The sequence below is a fragment of the Megascapheus bottae genome, chromosome 13 (genome assembly GCF_031878675.1).
Source record: "Megascapheus bottae isolate mThoBot1 chromosome 13, mThoBot2.hap1, whole genome shotgun sequence".
NCBI lineage: Eukaryota > Metazoa > Chordata > Mammalia > Rodentia > Geomyidae > Megascapheus > Megascapheus bottae.
In genome coordinates this window covers 21,201,894-21,229,532 of record NC_143521.1, presented here as the reverse complement: position 1 = coordinate 21,229,532, position 27,639 = coordinate 21,201,894, and the positions used below count along the sequence as shown (strand labels likewise).

The window sequence follows — 27,639 nt, the reverse complement described above, 5'->3', positions numbered from 1 at the left end:
CTGTTGGCATAATGTATAGGTGGGTTACAGTTACATTTGTCAGGTAGTAGGTGCTTCTCCCACATTGATACCACTTCTCATGTTTTTGTCCCCATTTCCCTCCCCTATATCCTCCTAGTCATCTTGTTTTCCCTTTCCTGTTTCAAAAAAACAAATAAACATATAAACCATGTAACAAAGTCAGATATAGAGTCCAAGATTTATAGTAATTATGACAAATGACAGAAACCATTGAGCCTATGTTCCTTTGAGGCTGGCTTACTTCACTTAATATGATTTTTTTCTAAGCCTTTCCGTTTTTAAAAATAGGACGATGCAATTCTTTCTGATGGCAGCCTACAATTCCATTGTCTATAATTACCACATCTTCTTGATCTAATCATGTACTGAGGGGCATCTGGATTGATTCCATATCTTGGCTATGGTAAATAATGCTGCAATGAACATCATTGTACTAGTGGATTTAGTATGTCCTTGTTTCTGGACATTTGAGTAAATGCCAAGGAGTAGAACTGCTGAGTCATAGTGGAGGTCTGTGTTTAGTTTTTTGAGGTATCACCATACTGCTTTCCATAGTTGTTGAATGAGTTTGCACTCGCACTAACAGTGTAAGAGTGATCCCTACTGGCTATATCCCTGCCAACATTTATTGTTATTAGATTTCTTGATCCTGGCCATTCTAACTGGAGTGAGGTGGGATCTCAAAGTTGTTTGATTTGCATTTCTTTTATGGTCAGCAATGTTGAACATTTCTTCATGTTTCTGTAGGCCATTCTTGTTTTCTCTTCAGAGAAGTCTAAGTTTTTTTTTCGTGTGTGTGTGGGGGGGGGCTCATAGGGCTTGAACATGGCCTGGGCTCTGTCCCTGAGCTCTTCAGTTTAAGTCTTCCACCCTACCCCTGGGCGTGTGTGTTGTCCTGGAGCTTTTCAGTTCTAGGCTATCTCCCTACCCTCAAGCCAAGCCCCACTTCTCATTTTCTAGAGGTTAATTACAGATAAAAGTGTCAGGCTCTTTTGTGCCCTGTCTGGCTTTGATCTTTGATTCTGAGATCTCAGACACCAGAGTAGCTAGGATTACAGATGGGAGCCACAGTGCCTGGTTCTCTTTATGTCTTTAGCCCACCTTTTAATGGGATGGTTGTTTCTTTGAGGATTTGTTTTTGAGAGATGCAATTTTTTGAGGTATATACATTGTAGATATGAGGCTTTTTCCAGGCTGTGGGCTTTCAAGTTATCTTGCTATTTATGTCCTTTGACATAAATATCCTCTTCAGCTTAATCCAGTCCCATTTTCCCAAGCTTTTTTTTAATTTCTGGACTTTCATTAAGAAAGAATTGACCTGTGCTAAGGAGACCTAGTGTATCTCCTATTTCTTCCTGTATATTTTCAGAGTGTCTGCTGTTACCTCAAGGTCTTTTATTCATTTGGAGTTGATGCTGGTACAGGGTGAAAAATAAAGTCCCAGTTTAGGTTTCTGCAGATGTTTAACCAATTCTGCCATCACCATTTGTTGAAGCGTCTGTCTTTCTTCCATACCATTTTTTTGGCTCCCTTATCAAAGATTAGGTGACAATACGTCTGTAGATTAATTTCTGGGTCTTCCATTCTATTCTATTGGTTCTCAGGCCTGTTTGTGTGCCAGTACCAAGCTGTTTTTATTACTATAGCTTTGTATTAGTGTAGCTTTGAAGTTTGGTATTCGTATTCTTCCAGGGCTGTTCTTTCAGCTATGGAATGTGTTTGCTATACAGGGCTTTTATTTTTCCATATGTATTCTTGGATTGCTTCCTCTATTTCATTAAAGAATGATGTTGGGATACTGATGGCTATTGCACTGAATTTGTAGAGAGCCTTTAGCAGTATTGCCATCTTCATGATATTAATCCACCAAATTGAGGAGCATGGAAGGTTTTCCATTTCCTTAGTTCTGCTTTAATTTCTTTCTTCACCATTTTAACATTTTTGACAGAGTTTCTTTAGTTTCTTGGTTAAGTTAATTCTGAAATCTTTTTTTTGTGGCTATTGTAAAAGGAGTTGATTTCCATATTTCAGCCTTACTGTTCTCATTGTTGGCATATAGAAAGGATTCATTTTTGATGCAATGGTGTTCAGTTGGCAGGGTTGGTGGGGCCTTGGTGTCCTTAGGGAGGGTGGGTGAGGTGATGAAGACATACGACATTCGTGTGGATGATGGAGACCTGCCTTGGCCAGGAGAAGTCTCTAGCGCCTTGGGTCACTGTGGTCTGGGGCCAGGCTGCTTGTGTTATTGGCAGCTGCAGCAAGGGCTGAGGGAGAGAGTTATTCTCCCATCCTACTTCTTGGCTTTTACCCAAATGTCCACAAACCAGCTTCAGTAAAGTCACCAGCACAACCATGTTCATTGCATCATTATTTACCATAGCTAAGATATGGAATCAATCAAAAACAACCTTCAGTGGATAATGGATAAAGAAAATGTGGTATATTTACAAAGTGGAATCAGACATTGCTCCAATAATAAGCATTAGAAAGACTTGGAAACATTATGCTAAGTGAGGTAAGCCAGACCCATGAAATGTAGGCTGTATGTTTTCCCTTATTTGTAATAATTACAGTAAGTTTGAAAGTAACTCAATGGAAAATTAAAGACAAATAATTAAACTTGGACACAATTGATTAAACAGCAGTAAAAGCATTTTCACAGGTAGAAAAAGGGAGGAGAGAATCACAATGCCTCAATAACTATATACATATGAACATATAAAATTATGCTTACTGAAATAAAATACAATGAATGGAAACAAGATATTTTACAGGCATGAGATCTCAATTTCTCTCTTGCAAAATCTCTGCTTTCTTATATTAAAACTGTTTTTTTGAGAAGAGTAAGATTCCTGAGTGCTAATGGCAGTGGCCCAGATTTACTGGCAAAAACGCAAGGTCAATCAAAACTACAAATATGGCAATTATTAACTAGTTATTCTAGGTCAGGTAAGATTAAATTTGGAAACATTTATCAGAGTTGTTACAAGCAATTAGTAACAATTAAAACAAAGTAAATGCTAAATTGAAGTAATAGGAATCAGTTTAATAATGCAAAATCTTAGTGAGTATGACTGATGAAATAGTAAGAAATAAGAGTGTGTTAAGCAAAGAGGGGACTAAATTATTATACTAAAAATACTGCTACATCTTTCCACTACCCTTCATGCTGTCATTTTCTTACATTGATTTCATTTGATCTCACATAATGAGGGAACACATTTATTGGTGTATATTAACAATGTCACTATGTAATTTTGCACCCAAATGTACTGTACTGCACTTTGATTAACTTAACCCCTATATTATACTTTTCTTTTTTTCCATATATTTTTATTGTAATTAATAGAAGGGTTACATTATATTCACCATGTAGAAGGTGCATTACTTCACAAACATTGATGCCCTTTCTCATGTCATAAGCCCCATTTCCCTCTCCATCCTCCCCACTCATATTGATTTCTCCCCTTCCCTATCCAATTTCAAATAACCAATTAAGTATGCACCTTTCTTTTATATATCCATTTTACCTGCGAATGATATGTCATTACATTTTCTGGATAATACTCTACTAAATACACATGCATGCATCTTTATCTATTCATTTTCCTATATATGAATAGATACATATATGTATACATATCTCTGATTTCCTTATCCATTGGAAAGTCAAAAGGTATCTAAACTGACTTCATATTTTGGCTATTAGCAAATAATGCTGCAATACACACCCAAGTGTACAATTACATTACTTCAGAGATATTGTGAAATCGTTTTATAGTTCTCTTTCTAGGTTTTTTAAAATCTTGCATGCTGCTTTCCATAGGAGCTGAACTGACTTGCATTCTTGCCAACAGTGTATCATGTATTTTTCCCCTCTATTACCTGGTAAGCATCCATTGTTGTGGTCTCCCCCCCCCCTCTCTCTCTCTCTTTCCAGTCCTGGGATTGAGCTCAGGGCCTGAGCACCGTCCTTGGACTTTCTCAAGGCTAGAGCTCTCGCACTTGAGTTTCAGCATCACTACCAGTTTTTTTTTCTATGTATGTGTTACTGAGGAATTGAATTTGGGTCTTTGTGCATGCTAGGCAAGCACTCTACCAATAGGCCAAACCCCCGACCCCTGTTGTGGTCTTTTAAAAATTTTACTTTTCAGTTATCATTTGTATGTAGTATGGGGACTTTCCTGGTAATATTTCCATATACATATGTGCACTTTGAATGTATTTTCTTTTTCTACTATATTCTAAATCCTCTCAATTCTCTTACTTTCTCAAATAGAATTTGGTAGATTTTAATATAACACCGTCTTTGATGTGTGTTTAATGTCCTTTCATCCTCTTTACTACAGTGTTTCCAGTTCATTCTTCCTCCTTTTGCTAATCCCTCCTAGAAGTTGTTCCTTTTGCATTCATTGCTTTTGTGTACTAATTACTAACATCATCATCATCACTATCAACATCATCATTATCTTCATTTCAGCTGTCAACCCCACAAGTGAGCAAAAACTTGCAGTATTTGGCATTTTGATTTTGGTTTCCAGCACTGAACCTGAAGATGTCTCATTTTATGCCTTTTTTTCTGAAAATGATGTAGCTTAGTTTTTCTCCATAGTAGAGTAGAGTAATATTCCTTTCTTTCCTTCTTTCTTACTTTCTTTCTTTCTTTCTTTCTTTCTTTCTTTCTTTCTTTCTTTCTTTCTTTCCTTTGTTTTTTTGTGGTCATGTGGCTTGAACTCTGCCTGGGCACTGTCCCTGAACTCTTAAGCTCAAAGCTACTACCCTGCCCTTGTACCAAGACCCACTTCCAGTTTTTTAGAGGTTAATTGGAGATAAGTGTCTTGTCCTTTCATGCCCAGACTGGCTTTGAACCTTGATCCTTAGATCTCAGCCTCCTGAGTAGCTAGGATTACAGGCATGAACCACCGCACCTGGATGCCTTTGTATGTATATGGTTAATATAAAATCATATTATATAATTAGTTAAAGAAGAAATTAGAAATAGTGTAGAATTTTCTTTGAGTAATGATATATATATACAAACATATAATATGTATACATATATATATATTGATATGGAGAGCTTCATTATGAGCTCAGAAAAATGCACCTACAAACATTTCTTCTGTTAAAAACAGTGTAAGGAGCCAGGTTCATGCCTGAAATTCTAGCTTCTCAGGAAGCTAATACTGAGGATCATGGTTCAAACATAGCCCAAGCACTAAAAAATGGTGCTGTGGCATAAGGGGTAGGGCAGTAGCGTTGAGTTGCAGAGCTCAGGGATAATGCTTAGGCCAAAATATAGGGTAGTAGCCTTAGCTGAATAGCTCAAGGACAGCACTCAGGCCCAGAGTTCATGTTCCATGACTGACCAAAAAAAAAAAAAAACCCAAACCAAACCAGTGTAATAAAGAGTATTGATGCATTATTATTTATTTTACATAAACATATAGCAGACTTTATTTCATTTTACTTTGTTGTCTTTGGCCAGTCCTGGGCTTGAGCTCAGGGCCTGAGTATTATTCTATCACTAGGCTAGAATTCTACCACTTGAGCCATAACATCATTTCTGGCTTTTTCTACGTATGTGATACAGAGGAATCGAACCCAGGTATTTGTGCATCCTAGGCAAGCACGCTACCACTAGACCAAACCCCTTGCCCACATGTTTCTTTTTTTTACAATTTTATTAACATTGATTTTTACATCATATTTTATATGCCATGTTTAACAAACAAGAATTCAAGTAAGGAATCTCTATATACAATCACTGGCACATAGATTTTAGAACATAATTAAAATTAAGCTGAGTGTATGTTATAGATACATATTAATCTATGCAATAAAACATTATGTCTATAGAGTATATAGCCATCCAATTATAGATTTTTATGTCTATGTAGTTATGTTTATATATCCATACATCATGTCCATAACCTTGGGTTCCCAAATATTGAGTCATCACTGTTGTACTGTTTGGATCTAATATTCACATATTAAAGATACCATGCACCTTTTATTCCTTTGGTCTTGTCTTATCTCACTCAACATGATTCGTGCATTTTGGGGTATCTTTAGCCATTTTAAATGTTCTCAGTAGCTTTAAAGTTGCTTTACAATTACTTTTATGTGTTATTATTCAGGAATAAGTAAAATATACTATACATTTAGTATTTCATGTACAGAATGTCAAGGATTCAAATAAGCTACATGCAAGTAAGTTTTGAGAGAAATTGCTGTGCCCAAAGTGCACAATCCCCATGAACGACCATCACAGTCCACGACCAATGCAAGCAACAAAGAGGTGTTTATTAGCAAGATCAAGCTTGGTCCTCCATGCCTTGGAAACCAGTGATGCTTGGAAGCCTGGACAACAGAATTAGCACAGATTTTATAATACAAAATAAACAAGTTTTCGTTTTCATTCTCACAGCCTCATGCTTTAGTTAACCTTTACAAAAGGACATTCCACAATCCCTAGGGTGGTCTTGCTTTGTAGGCCTTTTGTCCATTTCCAGAGGTGCTGAAAGCTCTACTCTCTCTTTTTCTTGTTTCCCAACTTAAAAAGCTTTTGGTAAATAAGCAAGCAACATTTCATGACAAGGAAAGTTACAGTGGCCACACAGGCCAGCAGGAACCCAAGGACATCCAGAGAGTGGTACTGGTACCAGGTGAGGTTGTGAGCAAGTGGCCTCAGGTGCTTGGCTCCTTTGTGGCGCATGACAAACTCGATCCAGAAGACAGCTCGATCCAGGGGCTTCATAGGCTGATCATGGTGAATGGCTGATAACCACATAGCATTCTTTTTATAGCTAAAGGTAAATCAAATTGACATCAATTTCTGAAAATGAGCTAGAAAGATATTGAAAGATTGCTGTTAATGATAAAATGATTCAATAAAAGTTGAAGAGGAGAGGACAGGACTCTGTCCTAGTGGTAGAATGCTGGCCTACCACACACAAACATTTCTAAATTAGAAAGTGCAATCAGTTCGATAGCAAAGGCAAAACAGTAATGAATTGTTAATGTACCTATTATTCAAAGTTCAGAATTGTATCATAATGTAGAGATAGAAGATTATTTGGTATAGTGGTTTTTTCCCCAAGTATCTTGTATTGATATTTATCTTTTTTTAATTATTATATAATAATAAAACCTTATTGTCTGCCCTTTTTTGTGCTGATCCTGGAGCTTGAACTCAGGGCTTTGTCACTGTCCTTGAGTTTGTTTTTTCCTCAGAGGAAGAACTCTACCACTTGTGCCATAGCTCAACTTCTGGCTCTTTCTTTGTTCATTGGAGATAAGAATTTCATGGACTTTCCTGCCTGTGGTGTCCTCAAACCTCAATCCTCAAATCTCTCACTTATTGATTGTTTGGGGTTATAGGAAAACTGCTTTTCTTTTATTTCTTGACCCTATCATCTACTTAATCCAATGTTATCCTAATATTTACCTTTGCCTAATCATAAATAGAGTACAAATCTTAATATGCTTTCATAATATTGCAAGGAAGCATGTTGTGAAATTCATTAAAATCTACTGAAGTGTTTGTGCTACTATAAGCTTCAGCATGTATTATTTAAGTAAGGAATCCTCACATTTCTCCATATCAACATTACATCTAGTCAAAATTTAGAATGAAGAATATGTGAGGTTTATTTTACATGCAGTCAGCCTACAAAAGAAACATTGTTTGTTTTTCAAAGAAAGAGAAAATAGGCCTCACCAAATATTTTTTTTGTCTTTTCTTTTTTGGCACTAGGGATCAAACCCAGGACGTTGCAATTGCTAGGCAAGCATTTTGCCACTGAGCTACATCCCAGCCCTCATCAAATATTTCTTAAGATGTCCAATATCTGTATGAAAATCAAAGTAAGATCCAGATATGGAGGGCTGTCTGCCTGTAATTTTGTCTACCCCAGAAGGGTGAGGTCCTGACAATCACAGCTCAACATACACGTGATAGAAAAGTCCTTAGGCTTTGTTTTCTAAATAACAGCAAGAAGCAGAGTGAGAGTCACAGTTTCAGTGACAGAATGCCATCTAAGGAAGTAAATGAGCTGAACTGCAAGCTTTGAATTCAAATCCCAGTACTTCCAAAGAAATAAATTATCTTTGCTTTTAGAAGGTGTTTGCTATGCTATTAGCGCCAATAAATTTACACAATACATTGTTTTATTTTGCAGTTTGTTGACATGAGAGAAATCCATAAATTGCTGATAATAAGAATAAACTGATACTAGAATTAATGAAATTTTTACATGCACTGGAATAATTTAAATCAGAAATCTTTCTTGCTTGTGTTGGTTGTTAAAAAGTTATATTTGACTTTGTACTTTTCAAGTTAAATTTTTTAAATTATACTTTATCTGAATAGGATAATTATAGTGCTAAGGATCTAAGAATATGAACACATTTTGCTAACTGGATTACTAAGGTAAATTCAAAAGTCTTAGTGATAGAATTAAAGCATTAACATTGATAATTTAGAAAGCATTAAATATAATAGAAATTAGAAATTGATAACAACATAAGCCAGTGTAGCAGTGCTTTACAAAAGACAGTGGAAGGACAGCAGTTTGCCCTCGTGGTAGAGTGCTTGCCTAACATGCACCAAGACCTGGATTCAATTCCTCAGTACCACAAATAGAAAAAGCCAGAAGTGGTGCTATGGCTCAAGTAGTAGGGCTCTAGCCTTGAGAAAGCCCAAGGGCAGTGTTGTGGCCCCTGAGTTCAAGCCCCAGGACTGGCAAAAGAAAAAACAACAACAACAAAATGAACCCCAGAAAACAGAAACTGAAATGGTTCATCCTTTTCACTATAGTAAGATGTTAACTATCTTACTTCATATTGTATTTGCCAAATATGTATTTTATAAGCATTTATTTTATAAAGAGTAGCTAGTGAGATTTTTAGCTAGAAGAAACTTACATGTGAATGGGTTTGGGTCACTTGTGTAGGGAGTGTGCCTGTGTTCTTACATAATTGCTTTCCTCATGTTCCTTCCAATCATTTGCTGATTCCTTTCAGTACACTTTTGTCCTGTTTTAGAATGATCAAGGATCTGATAATTATTTTCCATGCGGGCAAGAAAAATGGCTTATTATGGCTGGAAATGTAAGTGCATCCATGAAATAGCAGTATTCCAAATAATGAAAGATGATGACCACGATTTTAAACCCACCCTGGCCTCTATAACATGACAAGGTTGCAACAGACACTTATACACACTCACACACACACACACACACACACACTACCATTTTTATTTGTGACACACATGATTTGTTATTGATGACCTCTTTCACTATTAAGCAACTCTAAACTGAGCATAATTTAAATGTTCAGGCACTGGTAAGAAATAATCTTTAGCTTTGATCCAGCTAGAGAGTCTATGCAGTCTAATTGGAGAATTAAGTCCATTGTTATTGAGAGTTAGAATTGAAAAATATTTACTAGTTCCTGCCAATTTTAAAAGCTTTCATTATCGATGGTGGCTTGGTTATCAATTATTGTGATAGTATTTTACTTTGTTATCTGATATATTGTATATATGTTTATCTGTTTATTTGAAATATTATAGGGAAGGGGAAAACAAGATGAGGGGCAGTGGTGGGGGAAGGGAAATGGGGACCAAGACATGAGAAAGGGTATCAATGTTTGTGAAGTAATGCACCTTCAATCTGGCAAATATAATGTAACCTTCTATTAATTACAATAAAAAACATATGGAAAAAAAGAAATAATCTTTAAAAACTATTTAATAAAACATAAGTATACTAACGAAACAGCAGGATAGTTAACCAGTTTCCCAAATTTAATGTCTAGACAATCAGACAGACAGAAAGACAGAGTGTACTCACACAGGGTTGTTCATGACTATGTCCAATGCTCTGAGCAAGTCATTTCTTGACATTGCTCTTATATCCACTTGAACAGCTGCTCCTTTGGCCACCATGTAAGCAATGTTGTCAAGCTGGTCCGCAAACAAAGGAATGCCCACCATGGGAATCCCATGATAGATGGCTTCATAGACGCCATTCGCTCCACCATGAGTGATGAATGCTTTGGTTTTGGGATGACCTAGGCGAATTTCAAGAGTGCTCATTAAAAGATTTGAACAGGGGCTCGGAGTTTGGCCTAGTGCATAGCATGCACAAAGACCCGGTTTTGATTCCTTGGTACCACATACATAGAAAAAGCAGGAAGTGGTGCTGTGGCTCAAATGGTGAAAAGGCCTAAGGACAGTGTTCATGCCCTTAGTTCAAGCCCCAGTACTGGGGGGAAAAAAGAGTTAGACATCAATTGGAAAATATATTGAGATAATGAAATTACTTTGAAATAGCCTTCATAGCTTATGGCAAGTAGCACATATTCCACTTGAGAGGTAAGTACAAATCTTATGGGGCATGTCTTAACTTTTATGTGAGTTGAAATTTGAAAATGAATATACTATTTCCTGCTAATCAAGTAGGAAATATACATAATGGGTAAAAGAAAGTCCTGAAGCAAGAAAATATCCATGTTATTTTATGTTCTCATAAAGTTAAAAATAGTGCATTAACCTAAGGAAGGAGAGATGCTGGAAACCGAGTGTATTGTCACTTACTGTTAAGAAACACGAAATTTTTTCTCACATGAAATACAAACTCATTCATAAAAGATGTTTATTTGCTGGGAGCCAGTGGCTCATGTCTGTAATCCTAGCTACTCAGGAGGCTAGATCTGAGGATCATAGTTCAAAGTCAGACCAGACATGAAAGTCTGTGAGACTCTTATCTCCAATTAATCACCAGAAAATTGAAAGTTGTGCTGTAGCTTAAAGTGGTAGAGTGGCCTTGAGCTGAAAAGCATTGGGACAGTGCCCAGGCCCAGAGGTCAAGCCCCACAATCTATAAAAAAAAACAAAAACAAAAACAGGGAAGAGGTTGTTTCACTAGCATTGCGAACGCTTGCTCTAAGAGAATGGATAATATAATTACTAAATTAAGGGACAGAGAGCTAACCTCAGGTAATTATAGAAAAATTCTTTTTCAATGGTAAATATACTTAGAGAAACAATAAAATGATTATAAAGAATACCACAGTGTATAATAAGATTCCAAGTATTAAAGTTTATTTTTGTTAAGATGGGTTTATAAATTCAAATATGTTTGGTTTGAGTTTTCCCTAAATCTCCATTAGTTTGTTTCCTGTCGTACTGCCATGTCCTACATGTAAAATTGTGCCTTTTTGGCCAGTTGTGGGTCTTGATCACAGGGCCTGAGCACTGTCCTTGGACTTTTTCAAAGCTAGAGCTCTACCACTTGGACCACAGCACCACTTCTGCCTTTTTCATGTATGTGGAACCAAGGAATCGAATGTGGGTCTTCATGATTGCTAGGCAAGAACTCTACCACTAGGCCAAATTCCTGGTCCCTGCTCATATTTTCAGTAGTTGTTTTTCAGTCTTACCAAGGAGGTCATTCTGCGGGAGCCACTTGTACAGCCGGGTATTAGCTCCTAACGTGTCTGGTTTCTTGCCATTAAATTTCCAAAGAACCTGGTAGGAAAAAACAGTGTACTATTAAATTTTAAAATGGCACTTTTAAAATGTAGAGAACAGGGGCCGGGAGTTTAGCCTAGTGGTAGAGAGCTTGCCTAGCATGCATGAAGACCCGGGTTCGATTCCTCGGTATCACGTGCATAGAAACAAAAAAGCCGTAAGTGGTGCTGAGGCTTAAGTGGTAGAGCTCTAGCTTTGAGAAAAGTCCAAAGACAGTGCTCAGCCACTGAATACAGTCCCAGGACTGGCAAAAAAATAAAAATAAAAATAAAATGTAGAGAACACACAGTTAAATGACTTTCATAGAATGGATTAAAAAAAAAGAACAACGGTGGTTAATTAATGAGAATATTATAGGAGTAAAGAAAAAGAATATCAATATTTCCTCTACTTATTTTCTTCTTCAATAAGATCACATATCATCATAATTTCACAGCACTTTGATAAATAATATAATAAATTACAAATGGATGTATTCAAGAAATTTTATGTAGTTGTAAGATAACATCAAATTATTAAGATTTGTAGCTTTACACATAAAATAATTACTAAATGAGGTCTCTTCCAATTTTATCTATTAACCTTTATAAAGTGATATTAGGTTAATTTTCTCTTATTCTATGAGATATTTTAGTTTAAGATTTTTTTGTGTGTGTTTTGATTACCTATACATAATAAATACTTTCAACGGTGTCCCTGGAGAGAATTCTGTGAAAAATTATTGTCATGCGTGGCAGAAATGGAATCAAACCATTCTGCTTCAGTATTCTGAATACTGTATAGAATTTTGAGTATTATATTAAGTGAAATTATATTACATAATGTTCAGCATTATGGAGTGAGTATATAATACTACGATACTATTAATATTATGAATGACTCCACAAGACTATAGGTTGTAAATTGACCATTCAGTCTCCTCTAGACTGTCAGCCTTGGTACACTTATTTGGAAAGACACATACATGGGCCTTAGAATCAATCATGTGGTTGCTGACAGATCCTTCCTGTGACACAGTCACATCAATGGCTCACAATCCTATACTGCATACTAAGGCTGCACCTACTATCATATGACCAGCACATGAACAAACATTTCGTTTGTACAACTTTTTCAAAAGGCACCTCCGTTGTCCTACCTACTCAGGAGACTTGAGATCTGAGTACATCACTACAAAGCCATGAGATTCTTATCTCCAATTCATCTCTAGAAAAGGGTAAGTGGGCTTGTGGTTAAAGGGTAAAGCAGTAGCCTTAAGCTGAAGAGCTCAGGAACAATACCCAGACCCTAGGGTAGGGCGGTAGCCTGGAGGTGAAGAGCTCAGGGACAGTGTCCAGGCCCAGAGTTCAAGCCCCACGGCTGACAAAAACAAAAGAAAACAACAATAACAACAAAAACCCTAAAAATTTAAATCTCATTATATCTGGGACCTGGCATGCATATCTTGGACTTTTAACTGGATAAAATAAATTAGAGCTATTGTATCTTTCTCCAGGAAAATAAAGTGATCATATCCTCACAGAGTTTAGACCTATTCAGTGAAGACCACTATGGAGGCATTATATCTCACCTTTTGTGGAATTTGTGCCACTGCTGATGCAATCTCATTGGCTGTCTCTTCTGTTATGTTAACATCCATTGACCCCAGGGATAACACCACCACACCATTGTCCCCAGAGCTCTGCACAAAGTCTTCCATGTCCTGTAAAGAAAGTATTTGTTTCAGCCTGGGAGATTGGCCTAGTGGTAGAGTGCTTGCCTAGCATGCACAAAGACCGGGATTTGATTCCTCCTTAACATAGACATAGAAAAAGCTGGAAGTGGTGCCTGTGGCTCAAGTAGTAGAGCTCTAGCCTGAGAAAGCTCAAGGACAGTGCTCAGGCCCTATGTTGAAGTCCAAGGGCTGGAAAAAAAAACAAGGAAATATTTGTTTCACCTCTCTCTCTCTCCCTCACACAAACATATACAGACAATTATTAGTGATGCAAACTTTATTAAAAGTTTGGTTATATCAAACTAACCTAGGTGCTGATGGAACTTGCCTGTAATCCTATCTACTCAGAAAACTAAGATCTGAAGATCATGGTTCAAAGCTTGCTAGGGCTGAAAATTCTGTGAGTCTTTCAGCTCCAATGAACCAAAAAATTTGGAAATAGATATGTGGCTCAAGTGGTAAGCACTAGTCTGGGAACATAGAAACTCAGGGAAAATGCTAGGTCTTGAGCTCAAGACCTACATAGGACTGGCAATTTTTTTTATATAAAACTAATGAGAGAAATATAAAATAGCAGAAATTATTAGAGAAAAAATAGTTAGACACATAAAACACAAAATTTTCCATTAGTTGCTCATTAGGGTGCAGGTGGTACTATGAAGAATATTGGAATCATTACCCCTTGAAGTCCAAAGTATTTCTCTAGCAACTGAATACTATTTTTTTTTTGCCAGTTCTGGGCTTGAGCTCAGGGCCTGAGCACTGTCCTTGGACTTTCTCAAGGCTAGAGCTCTACCACTTGAGCCTCAGCACCACTTCCGGCTTTTTTCTATATGTGGTACCAAGGAATTGAACCCCGGTCTTCATGCATGCTAGGCAAGCACTTTAACCACTAGGCCAAACTCCTGGCCCGCAACTGAATACTCTTAAGCAAACAATTTAGGTCTTGTATATTGTTCTTACTATTCAAATTTCTTTATGTATCCTTTTCAATTCTCATTCTTCATCTGATTTCTGAGTGTTGTTCATAAACCATCTTACTATCAATGACGGAGAAAATTTCTGTAATTTAAATTAGATATTCTTTTACTATTGTATTTTTCCTTTCATAAATGTTCTTACATAACTTTTATTTATTGATCCTAAACTATCATTTTAAATGGACTCTACCATTTGAGGTTTGGGATATAAACAGCCACTCTGTTTCCTTGCATATCTAATACTTATTTCTTTATATCCTAATTATTTTTATGAGTGAATCAAAGATTTCTTCAATAATTAGGTCTTAATTAAACTGACTTTGTTTCTGAATGAAATTCAGATACTAGAAACTGGTGTTGGTTCAAAACTCAGTCTCGGTAGAATTTTTTACCCCACTGCCTGTGTCTCTTTCACTCTTTTCCAAGCAAAGACTTTCATTGAGTGGTACAGTCATGTTTATTGAAAAGGAACTGAAATAACATTGACAAAAGGAATATATTTACCTTCGGCAAGGGTTTTGCAGGTTTGCAGTGGAGTCCTCCAACAAATTCAACATTTGGTAAAGTTGGGCGAGGGAATTCCAAGTCCCAGTAAGAACGAATAAGCCAGATTTCTGCTTTACTCATTGTCTCCATTAAGGTAGTGGGTCGTCCTGAGTGAAGGAGGGGAAAAAGTAAATAATGGGTAAGGATATGACTGAGTTGGTTTTTGAATATAGTATTTATCTTCCCCCCAAATGATTGATATAATTTGTACTCAATGATATATAATGTGTTGGTTGATAAATCAGCAATTATATATGATATAATTTACATATATAATTTATTTTGGGGTAATGTATTATATAGGTACATGTGTGGTGTCTGTACTTGTATGTGAAAGGCAAACTGATAAGAGTCTATTTCTATGGTACCTTAATTTATTACCAGTCATGAATAATCATTAAAATACTTATATGAGGGCTGGGAGTTTTGCCTATTGGTACAGCGCATGTCTAGCATACACAAAGACCCGGGTTTGATTCTTCAGTACCACATACATAGAAAAAAGCTGTAAGTGATGCTGAGCCTTAAGTGGTAGAGCTCTAGCCTTGAAAAAGTCCAAGGGCAATGCTCAGGCCTGGAGCTCAAGCCCAGGATGGGCAAAAAAATACATAAATAAATGAATAAATAAATAAAATAATTATATGTTTAAAGATTCCTTTTCTCTTTCTTTATCCATTTAAGAATTATCTTAGCTCTAGAGTTAATAATTCTGTCATATTTTCAAGAATCGTTTTCCTTGGACTTCTCAGTTTAGTTTTCTACAATTTAACAAACTAGTTCTTAATTCTTTTTTTTCGTATACTTTTTATAGTAATTAATATAAGGGTTACATTACATTCGCCAGATGGAAGGTGCATTACTTCACATACATTGTTACCCTTTCTCATGTCTTGGTCCCCATTTCCCTCCCCCCCCCACCCTCATCTTGTTTTTCCCCCTTTCCTATCCAATTTCAAATAACCATATACACATATATCAAATATATCAGATAAAAAAGTGAAATACTGTAACAATATGAGATAACCAAGGGAAAGCAAAAGAGATGACAGATAACATAGTACATTAAGGACAACAATCACTCATTATATGGCTTTTGTTTCTATGTCCTAGAGGTCCTTTCATTTAGCGTCATACTGTATGGCCTTATGTATCTGGGTTTTGCTCTATTGCAAATCTCTGCTATGAGAGTCCAAGGTTTCTACTGATACTGGCAAATGAGGGAAACCACTGAGCCTATGTTCCTTTGAGTCTGGCTTACTTCACTTAGTATGATTTTTTCCTAAGTCTTTCCATTTCCTAGCATATGGGTCAATGTTGTTTTTTCTGATAGCAGCATAAAATTCCATTGTGTACAAATACCACATCTTATTGATCCACTCATCAACGGAGGAACATCTGGGTTGGTTCCATATCTTTGCTATGGTGAATAGTGCTGCAATGAACATTGTTGTGCTAGTGGATTTAGTATGCCCTTGTTTCTGGATGGTTGGGTAAATGCCAAGTAGTGTAATTGCTGTGTCATAGGGAAGCTCTATGTTTAGTCTTTTGAGGAACTACCATACTGCTTTCCATAGTGGTTGAACGAGTTTGCACTCCTACCAGCAGTGTAGTAGTGATCCCTCCTGGCCACATCCCTTCCAGCATCTGTTGTTGTTAGTTTTCTTGACCCTGGCAATTCTAAGTGTAGTGAGGTGGAATCTAAGAGTTGTTTTTATTTGCATTTCTTTTATGACCAGAGATGTTGAGCATTTCTTCATGTGTCTATAGGCCATTCTTATTTCTTCTTCAGAGAAGACTCTCTTTAAGTCTTTGGCCCATCTTTTGATGGGATGGTTGTTTCTTTTGAGATTAGTTTGGGAGTGATTCAATTTTTTGAGCTGTTGATATATTTTAGATATGAGGCCTTTGTCCGTTGTATGGTTAGTGAAGATCTCCCATTCTGTAGGCTTCCTAGTTAATTTACTAGCTATGTCCTTTGCCATACAGAAGCTCTGCAACTTAATGCAGTCTTACTTATCTAGCCTTTCTCAAATTTGTTGTGTTTCGACCTGTGCCAAAGAGGCCTAGTGTATCTCCTATTCCTTCTTGTAAAGTTTTCAGTGTGTCAGCTTTTACCTTGAGGTCTTTGATCCATTTGGAGTTAATTATACTGCAGGGTGACAAAGAAGAATCCAACTTTAGTTTTCTGTAGGTACTTAAACAGTTCTGCCAGCACAACTTATTGAAGAGGCTGTCTTTCTTCCATTCTATTTTGTTGTCTCCCTTGTCAAAGATTAGGTGGCCAATGAAATTGAAAACAAAGGCTCTTTGCCAAACTCATTTTACGAAGCCTGTATAACCCTCATCCCCAAACCAGTCAGAGATCCATCAAAGAAAGAAAACTATGGACCCATTTCCTTGATGAATATTGATGCAAAACTTCTCATCAAAATACTAGCCAATCATTTACAACAACTCATTAAAAAAATATACACTATGATCAAACAGGATTCATCACAAGGAGGCAATGCTGGTTCAACATACACAAATCAATTAATATAATTCAACACATCAACAGGAGCAAGGACAAAAATCACATGATTGTCTCAGATGCAGAAAAGGCATTTGACAAGATCCAACACCCCTTTATGTTAAAAGCTCTGGAGAAACTAGGAATCCAAGGAGCATTCTTCAGTGTAATAAAGGCTGTGTATGACAAACCCACAGTTAGTATTATACTTAAGGGGGAAAAGCTAAAGCCATTCCCTCTAAAATAGGGAACGAGACAAGGATGCACACTCTCTCCACTCCTCTTTAACATAGTATTAGAATTCCTAGCCAGTGCAATAAGGCAAGAAGCAAGCATAAAGGGGATCCAAATAGGGAAAGAGGAAGTAAAACTTTCCCTCTTTGTAGATGACATGATTCTGTACATAAAGAATCTTATCGACGCCACTCCCAAGCTCCTTGAGCTGATTCAAAATTTTGGAAAGATAGCAGGGTATAAAAATCAACTCAAAAATCAACTGCCTTCCTCTATGCCAACAGTAAGAGGAATGAGGCAACAATCAGGAAAGCAACTCCTTTCACAATAGCCTCAAAGAAAATAAAGTACCTAAGAATTACCTTAACTAAGAATGTAAAGGACCTTTTTGATGATAACTTTAAAACCCTGAAAAAGGAAATTAAAGCAGAATTGAGGAAATGGAAAAACTTCCCATGCTCCTGGATTGGAAGAATCATTGTGAAAATGACAATCTTGTCAAGGGCTATCTACAAATTCAATGCAATACCCATCAATATCCCAATGGCATTCTTTAAAGAAATAGAAGAGGAAATTCAAAATTTCATATGGAATAATAAAAGACCCTGTATAGCAAAAACACTTCTTAGCAGAAAGTACAGCGCAGGAGGAATTTCAAGACCAAACTTTAGACTTTATTACAGAGATATAATAATCAAAACTGCCTGGTACTGGCACAAGAACAGGCCTGAAGACCAATGGAACTGTGGACCCAGAAACCACTAGTTCTTAATTCTTGATTCCCTTTTTGGTGCATATTTTATGAATGTTACTGAATTTCTTACTTCTAATTTTAATTCACATTAGAAGCTTAAAACTATCCATTTATTATATAGAAATATTTACTAATACCATCTGAAAAATTTTAGAAATAGTTAGACTAGAATGCTATAATCAATTTATTCATGACTAATATTTATTAAATACAGAAATATGATTTAAGAGTGGTAGAGAAAGAACAATCATGAATATATTCCCAGTTTACTAAATTTTATGATTATAAAATAGATTTTTGAAAAAGAAATAAAGTGTTGTGGAATAATTAGAAGTTATTAGTTATTGAGTCTGTGGTGAACATTGCATCTTTTAATAAGAGATCCTTTTAGAAAAATCCAGAAAACTGGGCAATCTATAACTGTATCTACTCATTGTTCTCAGAAATAGAGGACTGCAGTTTGAAGTTAACATGAGTTGAAATATTTTCAAAATTATCTGTCTAATTAAGTAGTAAAATGCTGGGCTACAGGCATAGTTCAATTAGCAAAGTATCATCACAAAGCATGTAAACCAAGCAAGCAGGAGGTCCCTAAATTCAACCCTTGGTATAAGTAAGCACAAAAAAGTATGAAAGAAAAAACAGAAAAATATTTTAACTTAAAGAAGGAAACTGATTAAGGGAAACAATTTCCTATGTCGTGCATACATAGAAATAGTGAAAAAAATGAATCTCCTCAGCATATATATATTGCCATTCAACAATTATCAAAGTGATTTTGATGACAATAATGAACAATTTTTCATTATGGATGAAACTTTTCAAACTGGATGAACTCTTAGGTTGTCCTATATAGGTTAATTGTCCATTTTCTTTTCTCTTCCCTTATAATATAAGCCTTTCCATAGTCAGGAGTAGGGTAGACAATTCTATATTTTACTTAACTGTTTTACCTACAAAAGACAAATTTCTCTTATTCCTCTGGCATCTCAGAGTACTGCTTCCAACTTTTACAAAAGTTAGGATCTTAACCTAAAAATAGTGCACCATGACTTACCTAAAACTCCACTGTAAAAGTTACTCCATTTCTTTGAATCATATAACTCAAACCAAAAGTCAAAATAAAGCATGCACATCATGTTTTCTACCCTCTCCAGGAATGTCATCTGACCACTTAATCCTGACAGAATGATAGGTACATAAGAAGGAGGAACCAAAAGTCCTCCACTATACTTTTCGGCTGTGTAGCCAGGATAGGAACGGAGAGTGTATACCAAAGGAATCTCCAATATCTCAGCCAGAAGTTCTCCACAAGGACCAACGGCATCTGCAATCACAATGTCAAATCTTGCTTTTTGAAGCCTAGCCATAACTTCCTTGTTTGAAGTTGCTTCTTTACAAATAGATAGCCAAGCATCAGAAAATTTTGCAAACATATTCTCCAGTAATGGTGAATATGCCAAACATGTTGTTCTTGGCAATTCATATGTCCACAAATTGATGAATTCTGTGAAGATAGTGGCCATTTCATCAGTATTGGAAGATGAAGGGAAAGTTTCAAATTTAATGCTGGATGGTTCCTTGCTATCAACAAAAATAGCAGATGATGGCCTCAAAACAGTTACTTCATGACCTTTCAAGATGAGTTCATCCAGTACTACCTTGATATTTAACCAGTGACTATATTCCATGGGCCACACCAGTATTCTTCCACAACTTCCAGAGTTAAAGAAATAATTCAGGTGTAGTAGCAAAAGAATTGAAATCCATTTCCCAGTCATCCTGACGATCAGCACAGTGTCCTTCAAACTGTGTTCACTGCTGTCAATTTCTTGTGTTTAAATTGAAGAAAAGAAATTGATCATGAAGTTAAAATGTAACTTGGGTACATCAAAATAACTATGTTGATGTAATGGCAGATTTATAAAGTAAATTTTAATTTCCTGATGATTATACAGGTATGCTCAGCATCTTTTTTATAATTAAGGAATTTCACATTGTTAGGAGTCTATGACCTGTAGGTTGAAGTCACCTATTTTAGAAAAGCCATTTTTAATTATTCAAACAATTTTAACTGATGTGAAGTGACTTGATTTTTATTGCATTTGACACAGAAATAGACATAATTTCAGGATTATTCCACATTTCTTTCCTTCTTTCTTTCCCTTTTATATTGTTGGTTATGGGTCTGGGCACTGTCCTGAGCTCTTCATCTTAAGGCTACTGTCCTAGCCCTTGAGCTAAAGGGCCTCTTCCAGTTTTCTAGTGGTTAATTGGAGATAAGAGCCTCATGGTCTTTACTGTCCAGGGTAGCTTTGAACTACGATCCTCAGATCTAAAATTCCTGAGTAGCTAGATTATAGGCAAAAGTCACCCAGCTAAGAACCTTTGTTTCTTTCTCTCTTTCTTTCTCTCGTTCTTTCTCTTTCTTTCTTTCTTTTTTTCTTTCTTTCTCTCATCTTTGTTTCTTTCTTTGTTTCTTTTTTATTTTGCCAGTCTTGGGCCTTGAACTAAGGGCCTGGGCACTGTCCTTGGGATTTCTCAAGGCTAGAACTGTACCACTTGAACCAAACCACCATTTCTAGCTTTTTTCTATGTATTTGGAATCGAGTAATCAAACCTGGGTCTTCGTGGACCCTAGGCAAGCATTCTACCACTATGTGAAACTCTAGGCCCCTAAAACTATTTCCTTTTTTTGAGTTTTTTTTTATTGTAATTAATAGAAGGGTTACATTACATTTGCCAGATAGAAGCTGCATTACTTCACAAACATGGATAAACTTTCTCATGTCTTGGTTCCCATATATAGAATATGTCCGATAACAAGGTAAGTTACTGAAATAGTATGAGGTAATCAAGGGACAACACAAGAGATGAGAAATAACATAGTACATGAAGAACAACAATCACACATTATATAGCTCTTGTTTTTATATCCTGGAGGTCCTTCCATTAAGGCTCATCCTATGTAACTAGGTGTTTCCCTATTGCAAACCTCTGCTAGAGAGCCCAAAGTTCTTACAAATTATGAAAAATGAGGGAAATCATGAGCCTATGTTCTTTGAGTCTGGCTTACTTCACTTAATATGATTTTTTTCTAAGTCTTTCCATTTCCTTACAAATGGAGCGATGTTGTTCTTTCTGATGGCAGCAGAGAATTCCACTGTGTATAAATACCACAGTTTTTTTTCTTTTATTCCTTTTTTTTGGGGGGGGGGGGCGTGAGAAACTTGTGTTTCCACTAAATTTGGGATCCAAACACTTAAGTAGTCTTTTTCTCCTGTGGTTTGGCTTTGCAGCTATCCTGATCAGTTTGCTTGATTGGGCACAAAATTTTCTACCTTACAGATTTGCTTTGGGGATTCTGTGACAGTTCAGGCAGGTTAATCTACTGGCAGGGCGGTGAGTTTTATGAGTCCCCAGGGAAAATAGACTATTTTTCAGTAACTTGAGCTTTAGCCAGTTCACTAGAGAGGCTGGGGTGGAGCCGCCACCAGTTTTGTTTACTGGGGGAAAGGCTCCGCCCAGGAGGAGGTATTCCACTAGCACAAGGAGGCAGACTTCCGGCTAAGCTGTTTCTGGGAAAAACCTTTGCCCTTTTGAAAGAAAGCCCTGCCAGGACCACTTCTCAGTCTCCAGTCCATATGGCAGTGTCTATGCCAGTAGTCAAGATGGATGGCGCTGCTGTTGGCTGGTCCGGGAGGGGCCACCTTCCCAATGCAGTTCTGCTAGCAGAAGTGGAAATGTCTCTAATCAGGTGCTCACAAATCCCTTGATTGTCTGAGTCTATGAAGCTGGTGGGTCTGAGCCGTGGATGGGTGATGGTTTGTGGCTCTGTCTGGCTCTGTCTGGAGCCAGCAGGTCTGGGCTGCTGAGAAGTGCTCTCTGTTCAGTTCTGGAGGGAGGGTTTGTCTCCACCGCCACTCTTTTGGGGAGTGCTTGGCACTGCTCCATGCTGTCTTCTTACTCTGGTTTTCTGCCTTTCTCCTCTATGTCTGAGATCTCTGTGGTACTAAAGCTTACTTAGGATGGAACTTTGTGTATAAACTTTCCGCTACCATGTTAGAACTCTTTAATGGGACCTTGGGACATCTGTTGTTGGTAGGAGTCATAGTTTCTCTGGAGACCTGAAAACCAATTCGACAGTCCAGTTTCCATCACTGTGTTGCTTCTTGATAAGGCACTTGCAGTGGCTTGCAACAGTAGATACTTAAAACCTGTACCTAGAAATATATGAAAAAGATGTTTAAAATATTGTACCTATATTTTGTTTAAAATATTGGACCTATTTTACCCTTATTTTATTCAAATAAAATCCTTTTATGTTGTCTACGAAACGATTGGAAATATACCCTATCTAGAAATATAAAGGTTTTTTTTCCCCAGATATCTTTCTTAGTAGCAGGATATTTTTTTGAAAGGTTTCCTAGTAGAAAGCCTTCATCCATTGGCCAGCAATGAATCATATAACATTGGTAAATACACTAAGGAGAAAATTGGACTATAGAGATAAATTGAGTCTAGGGAAGATACCAGGAATTTTGCTGGTAAACGGAGGTTTGTAGAAAGTGAATGGATTGCTGAACAACATTTTCTTCTTGCTTTGTTTTTCTTTTTTCTCATATACATGGTGATTGTGAGAGAGGATTTAACATGTAACTTCTTTCTTGAGGGAGAATTAAAAAACTCTATTTTTTAATAATACTCTGCACAAAGGTAACTATTAAAACTCTTGGTTAGATTCTGTGCCATTGTGACTGAATTCCCGTCATAATCAACTTGAAAGGAAGAAAGCTTTATTTCCAATCTCAGTTTCAAGGATATGAGATCATAGCCCCTAAGTCTTGCTTCTGTATTTGTGGTGAGGCAGAATGTCTTGGATGTAGTAGTCAGTAGCAGAGGCAACTCAGCTCACAGAGTAAGGAAAGAAATCAAGGATCAGGCATAAGCTTCAACACCATTCCCCAGTGACCTTATTCCTCTGGCTAGATCTCACCTTTAAAATTTTTCATCATCTCTAAGATTAACTCTATCAACTAAGGTTCAAGCACTCAACACATCAGTATCCTTCATATTCAATAATAACAAACTGATACATTGAGTCAGTGATGTAGCAAGATAGGAAATCAACCTAAAATCAATATCATTGTGTAAATCAGTGGTAATATTAATGAGAAACAAATTTTCTTGATTATCATATGGTAAAGTACACATTACCATATGACCTAAGGATACTTTTTGGCACATAGTTAAATAACTTAAAACAGGAGAAGGAAGATGGTGCCGAGACAATAGGGACGCTGCCTAGCTCTCTCACAAAAAGAGAGAACCAGGGAGTCCCACAAGACAACTACCTAAAGAAATCCACAACAACAAACTCAAAAAGCAACGGAGAAGGACTCAAACCGGAAAAGAAATCCAGATAAAGCTCACATCCAACTTTCTCAAAGAATTCAGAACACGAGGACCCCTCCCCCACCTCTCTCCGCTCCAAGCCGCGAAAGCCGAGGAAAGCCGCGAACAGCGGTGGCGAGTGCTGGCTCCACGCCAGAAAAGCAGTGGCGGGCACCGGCCCCAAGCCACGAAAAGCAGCGGCAGGGGAGGGCGCCAGGCCAGGAGCCAAACTGCTGCAGAAACCAGCACAGAAGCGGGCCAGCGAACGGCGGAAGCAGCAGAACCCAGATGCAGAACCAGAACAGCAAGCAGAAGAATCCAGAGGCAGAACACAGGCGGCGGCAGAGACCCGAGGGGAGTGAAAGACTCCCCACCACCGTGGAACACCCGCAGACGGACACAGAGGCGTGAGTAATACAGCGCATCCCCAAACACATCGGGAAAGCAGAGCGGGTGCCAAGCAATAGAACTTAACTCAGACCCCTTCACCCGCCCGAGAAAGACTGGCGGGAGCAGGGGGGCAAGGAATTCAGAATCCTGTCCCTCCCCTCAACAGCCCCCTTCCTCAGGCCATTGACTGGAGATTGACAGATGGGCTACACAAGACCCAGCACCCCACCAAGGGAGGGGGGCTGTCCCAACTCCCACCCGCCCAAAGGGCTCAACCCCCAGCCCTCTGACTGGAGACTGACAAGTGGGCAGACCCTAACACTCAGCACCCCACCCAGGGAAGCCGAACTATCCCAGCTCCCACCCGCCCACCAGGCTCCTCTCCCAGGCCACTGGATCTGGAGAGTGGAGGGCGCTGGGTCCCTGCCTTACAACAGCGGGTAGGGGGTGCGGGAAAATAGGAGCCAGCATCTGCCCCCCTTCAATTCTTGAGCACGGCATCCTCCAGCTGGGAATCCTGACCAAGGCAGCACCGAGGGGCCTCCACAGTCACAAACTCTGACAAAGCAGTGTAAACACAGCAGGGATCTGAAGGGCCGACCAGCAGCCAAGCTCCCCTTCTGAGAATCAAAAAGGCGCAGCTCCGCCGTTGGAGCCTACATCCTCAGCTGGGCCCTGCCCCTGGGAACAGAGGGGTCTCCTGCTGGCCCTGCTGAGAGCCCCTGAAACTCTCAATCCCCAAACCCTTGGCGTGGGGCCGCCCCTGGAAGCAGCATAGGAAAACGTCTGCCAACCGCGCTCAGACAGAAGCTCGCAGATCCATCCCATGGTCCACTGTGAGGCCACTGGTTGGCTAAGAGCTAGTCGTGCAGCAACACATAAGTTTTATTCAAATACTTTCCAAACTTTGTACTCAAATATGCTACCTACTTACCCCCTGACCTCTCTCATTCTATTTTTCTATCTCTGGACCTCTGCTCATCTTTCAACCCTTAGACTGCATGGATCTACACTTGATGGCTGTTGAGCAATACTGTATATCTAGGGGTTTAATTATTCTCTAGGCTCAGAGGGACTTAAAGACAATAGAGATTGGACTGAGAGGCTTATAGTTTTGGGTATAAATTGCTTATCAGTGGATGTATTAGACTGGTCTGTAACTGCACAAAAAGAAAGAGTGATAACACCATTCAAAACTTGTGAACATCTAGAGTCTGCCAGCTATAGAGGTCTAGGTTGGTTATATCTGAAAAACTATAATCGTGTTTAGTATTAATCTTGCTCTCATTTTCAAATGGGCAGAACAAGAAACTCAAGAAAAATGTCAAATCAAGAAAAAACATCCCCCACTCAATGTAAACAGACAATGGAACAGTCACTGGCAAACCTAGAGGAGATTCTTCCAAGTGCTATACAAATGCAATTGATAAACATTATGAATGAAAAATGTGAAAATATAAAGAAAGAGGTAAGGGAGGAAGCCATAGCTGAACAAGAGGAATCCATAAACAAGGTGATAAGTGAAAAAGAAGAAGCCATAAAGGAGGCCATAATAAGGTTTTTCAAAGAAAGATGAATGAATTCATAGAATCCACAAATAAAAAGGTGACCGAACTCCAGCAAACGTTCAAAGAAAATAAAGCTACTGAGCTAACCACTCAAATGGAAATCAAGGAGCTAAAGAAATCCATACATGATCTAAAAGAAGAGATGCAAGGCATCAAAAATGAGCAATTTGAAGCAAGGGAGATGAAAAATAAAGTAGATAGCTTTGATAGCAGGTTAGACAATACAGAGGAGAGAATCTCCGAGGCTGAAGATAATTTAGTTATTATAGAGAAAGAACAGAAAATGAGTCAATCCAAATCTAGGAAAAATGAGAGAGCGCTTCAGGAGGTCCAAGATACAATTAGGAAGCCTAATTTAAGGCTAATTGGTATTGAGGAGGGCATGGAGAAAGAGGTCAATGGTATTGGAAATATACTTCAGGGAATCATCTCAGAGAATTTCCCAAATATCCAGAAGGGCAGGCCCATCTAGATACAAGAAGCTTTTAGAACCCCAAACAGACCTGACCAGAAAAGAACATCCCACCGCCACATCGTAATTCGAACTGGATCAATAGAAACCAAAGAAAGGATCCTAAAGGCAGCCAGGGAAAAGGGATCAGTAACCTATAAAGGAAAACCAACCAGAATAACCCCAGATTTCTCAGCAGAGACCATGCAAGCAAGAAGTGACTGGAAGCATATAAGTCATGCCCTTAAGTCAAATAACTACCAACCAAGAATACTGTACCCAGCTAAGCTCTCATTCATAAATAAGGGAACAATAAAAACATTCCATTCCAGGAAAAAGCTGCAACAATATGTTGCAACAAAACCAACACTACAGAGAATTCTCAAAGATCTTCTATACATAGAAAACAAAAATAAATGCAATATAGGGAAAGAAATAGCACCTAAACAGCAAACCATCTAAGGACCGCAAGAACTGTCAAGACACCGGCCCTAATAAAAGCTTTTAAAAATGGTAGGAACTAATAAATATCTCTCAACCTAACTCTCAATATGAATGGACTTAACTCTCCAATTAAACGGCATAGGTTGTCTAGTCGGATCAAAAAGCAAGAGCCATCATTCTGCTGTCTTCAAGAGACACATCTTACCCCCAAAAAAATCATCTTTTGAAAGTGAGAGGTTGGAATAAACTCTATCAAGCTAACGGCCCCCATAAACAGGCTGGAGTTGCCATCCTCATATCAGATAAAATAGACTTCAAACCAAAATTAGTAAGAAAAGACAAAGAAGGTTACTACATACTACTAAAGGGATCTTTCCTCCAGGAAGACATAACGATCCTAAATATTTACACACTCAATCCCGGAGCTCTGAACTTCGTCAAGCAAACTTTACTTACACTGAAACCATACATAGATCGAAATACAGTGATTGTCGGTGACTTTAACACACCACTCTCACCCATAGACAGATCAACAAGGCAAAAACTCAACAGAGAAACCTTAGAACTGAACAACTATATAGACCAACTAGATCTAACAGATATCTGCAGAATAGTCCACCCAGCAACAACACAATATACGTTTTTCTCAGCAGCACATGGAACATTTTCCAAAATAGATCACATCTTAGGCCATAAAACAAACCTGGTCAGATTCAGAAACACTGAAATTATTCCATGCACACTCTCAGACCACAAAGGCATCAAATTGGAACTGAACACACATCTCCACCGACAGAAACCCTGTAACTCATGGAGACTGAACAACACATTGTTGAATCACCAATGGGTCATCAAAGAGATCAGAACAGAAATCCAACAGTTTATGAAATTTAACAGTAAGGAGCACACAAAAGACCAACTCCGTTGGGACACAGCAAAGGAAGTACTCAGAGGAAAATTTATAGCGCTGAGTGCCTACAACAACAAGTTGGAAAAATCGCAAACCAACAAGTTAATCTCTCACCTTAAGCTCCTGGAAGAAGAGCAACAAACCAACCCTAATCCCAGTAGAAGAAAGCAAATTATTAAAAT

General features: G+C 37.9%; 1 protein-coding gene across 2 annotated transcripts; it reads right to left on the bottom strand.

The window, feature by feature from the left end:
* Positions 1-6,306: 6,306 nt before the first annotated feature.
* On the bottom strand, positions 6,307-20,144 carry LOC150055660 (UDP-glucuronosyltransferase 2B17-like). 2 transcript variants are annotated; one of them, XM_090343477.1, is made up of 6 exons: positions 19,358-20,144; positions 14,762-14,910; positions 13,134-13,265; positions 11,473-11,560; positions 9,882-10,101; positions 6,307-6,830 (listed from the first exon to the last, which is right to left on the bottom strand). In XM_090343477.1, exons 1-6 carry the CDS (start codon positions 20,079-20,081, stop codon positions 6,551-6,553), a joined length of 1,593 nt encoding a protein of 530 aa, XP_090199603.1. In that variant the 5' UTR covers positions 20,082-20,144; the 3' UTR covers positions 6,307-6,550. The 2 variants fall into 2 exon arrangements, with proteins under 2 accessions (XP_090199603.1, XP_090199604.1); XM_090343478.1 differs by having other exon boundaries at positions 19,962-20,039.
* Positions 20,145-27,639: the final 7,495 nt, after the last annotated feature.

Excerpts from the sequence above, each read along its gene's own strand:
- LOC150055660 (XM_090343477.1), bottom strand. The coding sequence starts at position 20,081 with ATGACTGGGAAATGGATTTCAATTCTTTTGCTACTACACCTGAATTAT. Across the intron at positions 11,561-13,133 it reads TGGCACAAATTCCACAAAAG|GTTCTTTGGAAATTTAATGG; the intron begins GTGAGATATAAT and ends TTTTCCTACCAG. Across the intron at positions 6,831-9,881 it reads ATAGTCATGAACAACCCTGT|CTATAAAAAGAATGCTATGT; the intron begins GTGAGTACACTC and ends ATTTACCTTTAG.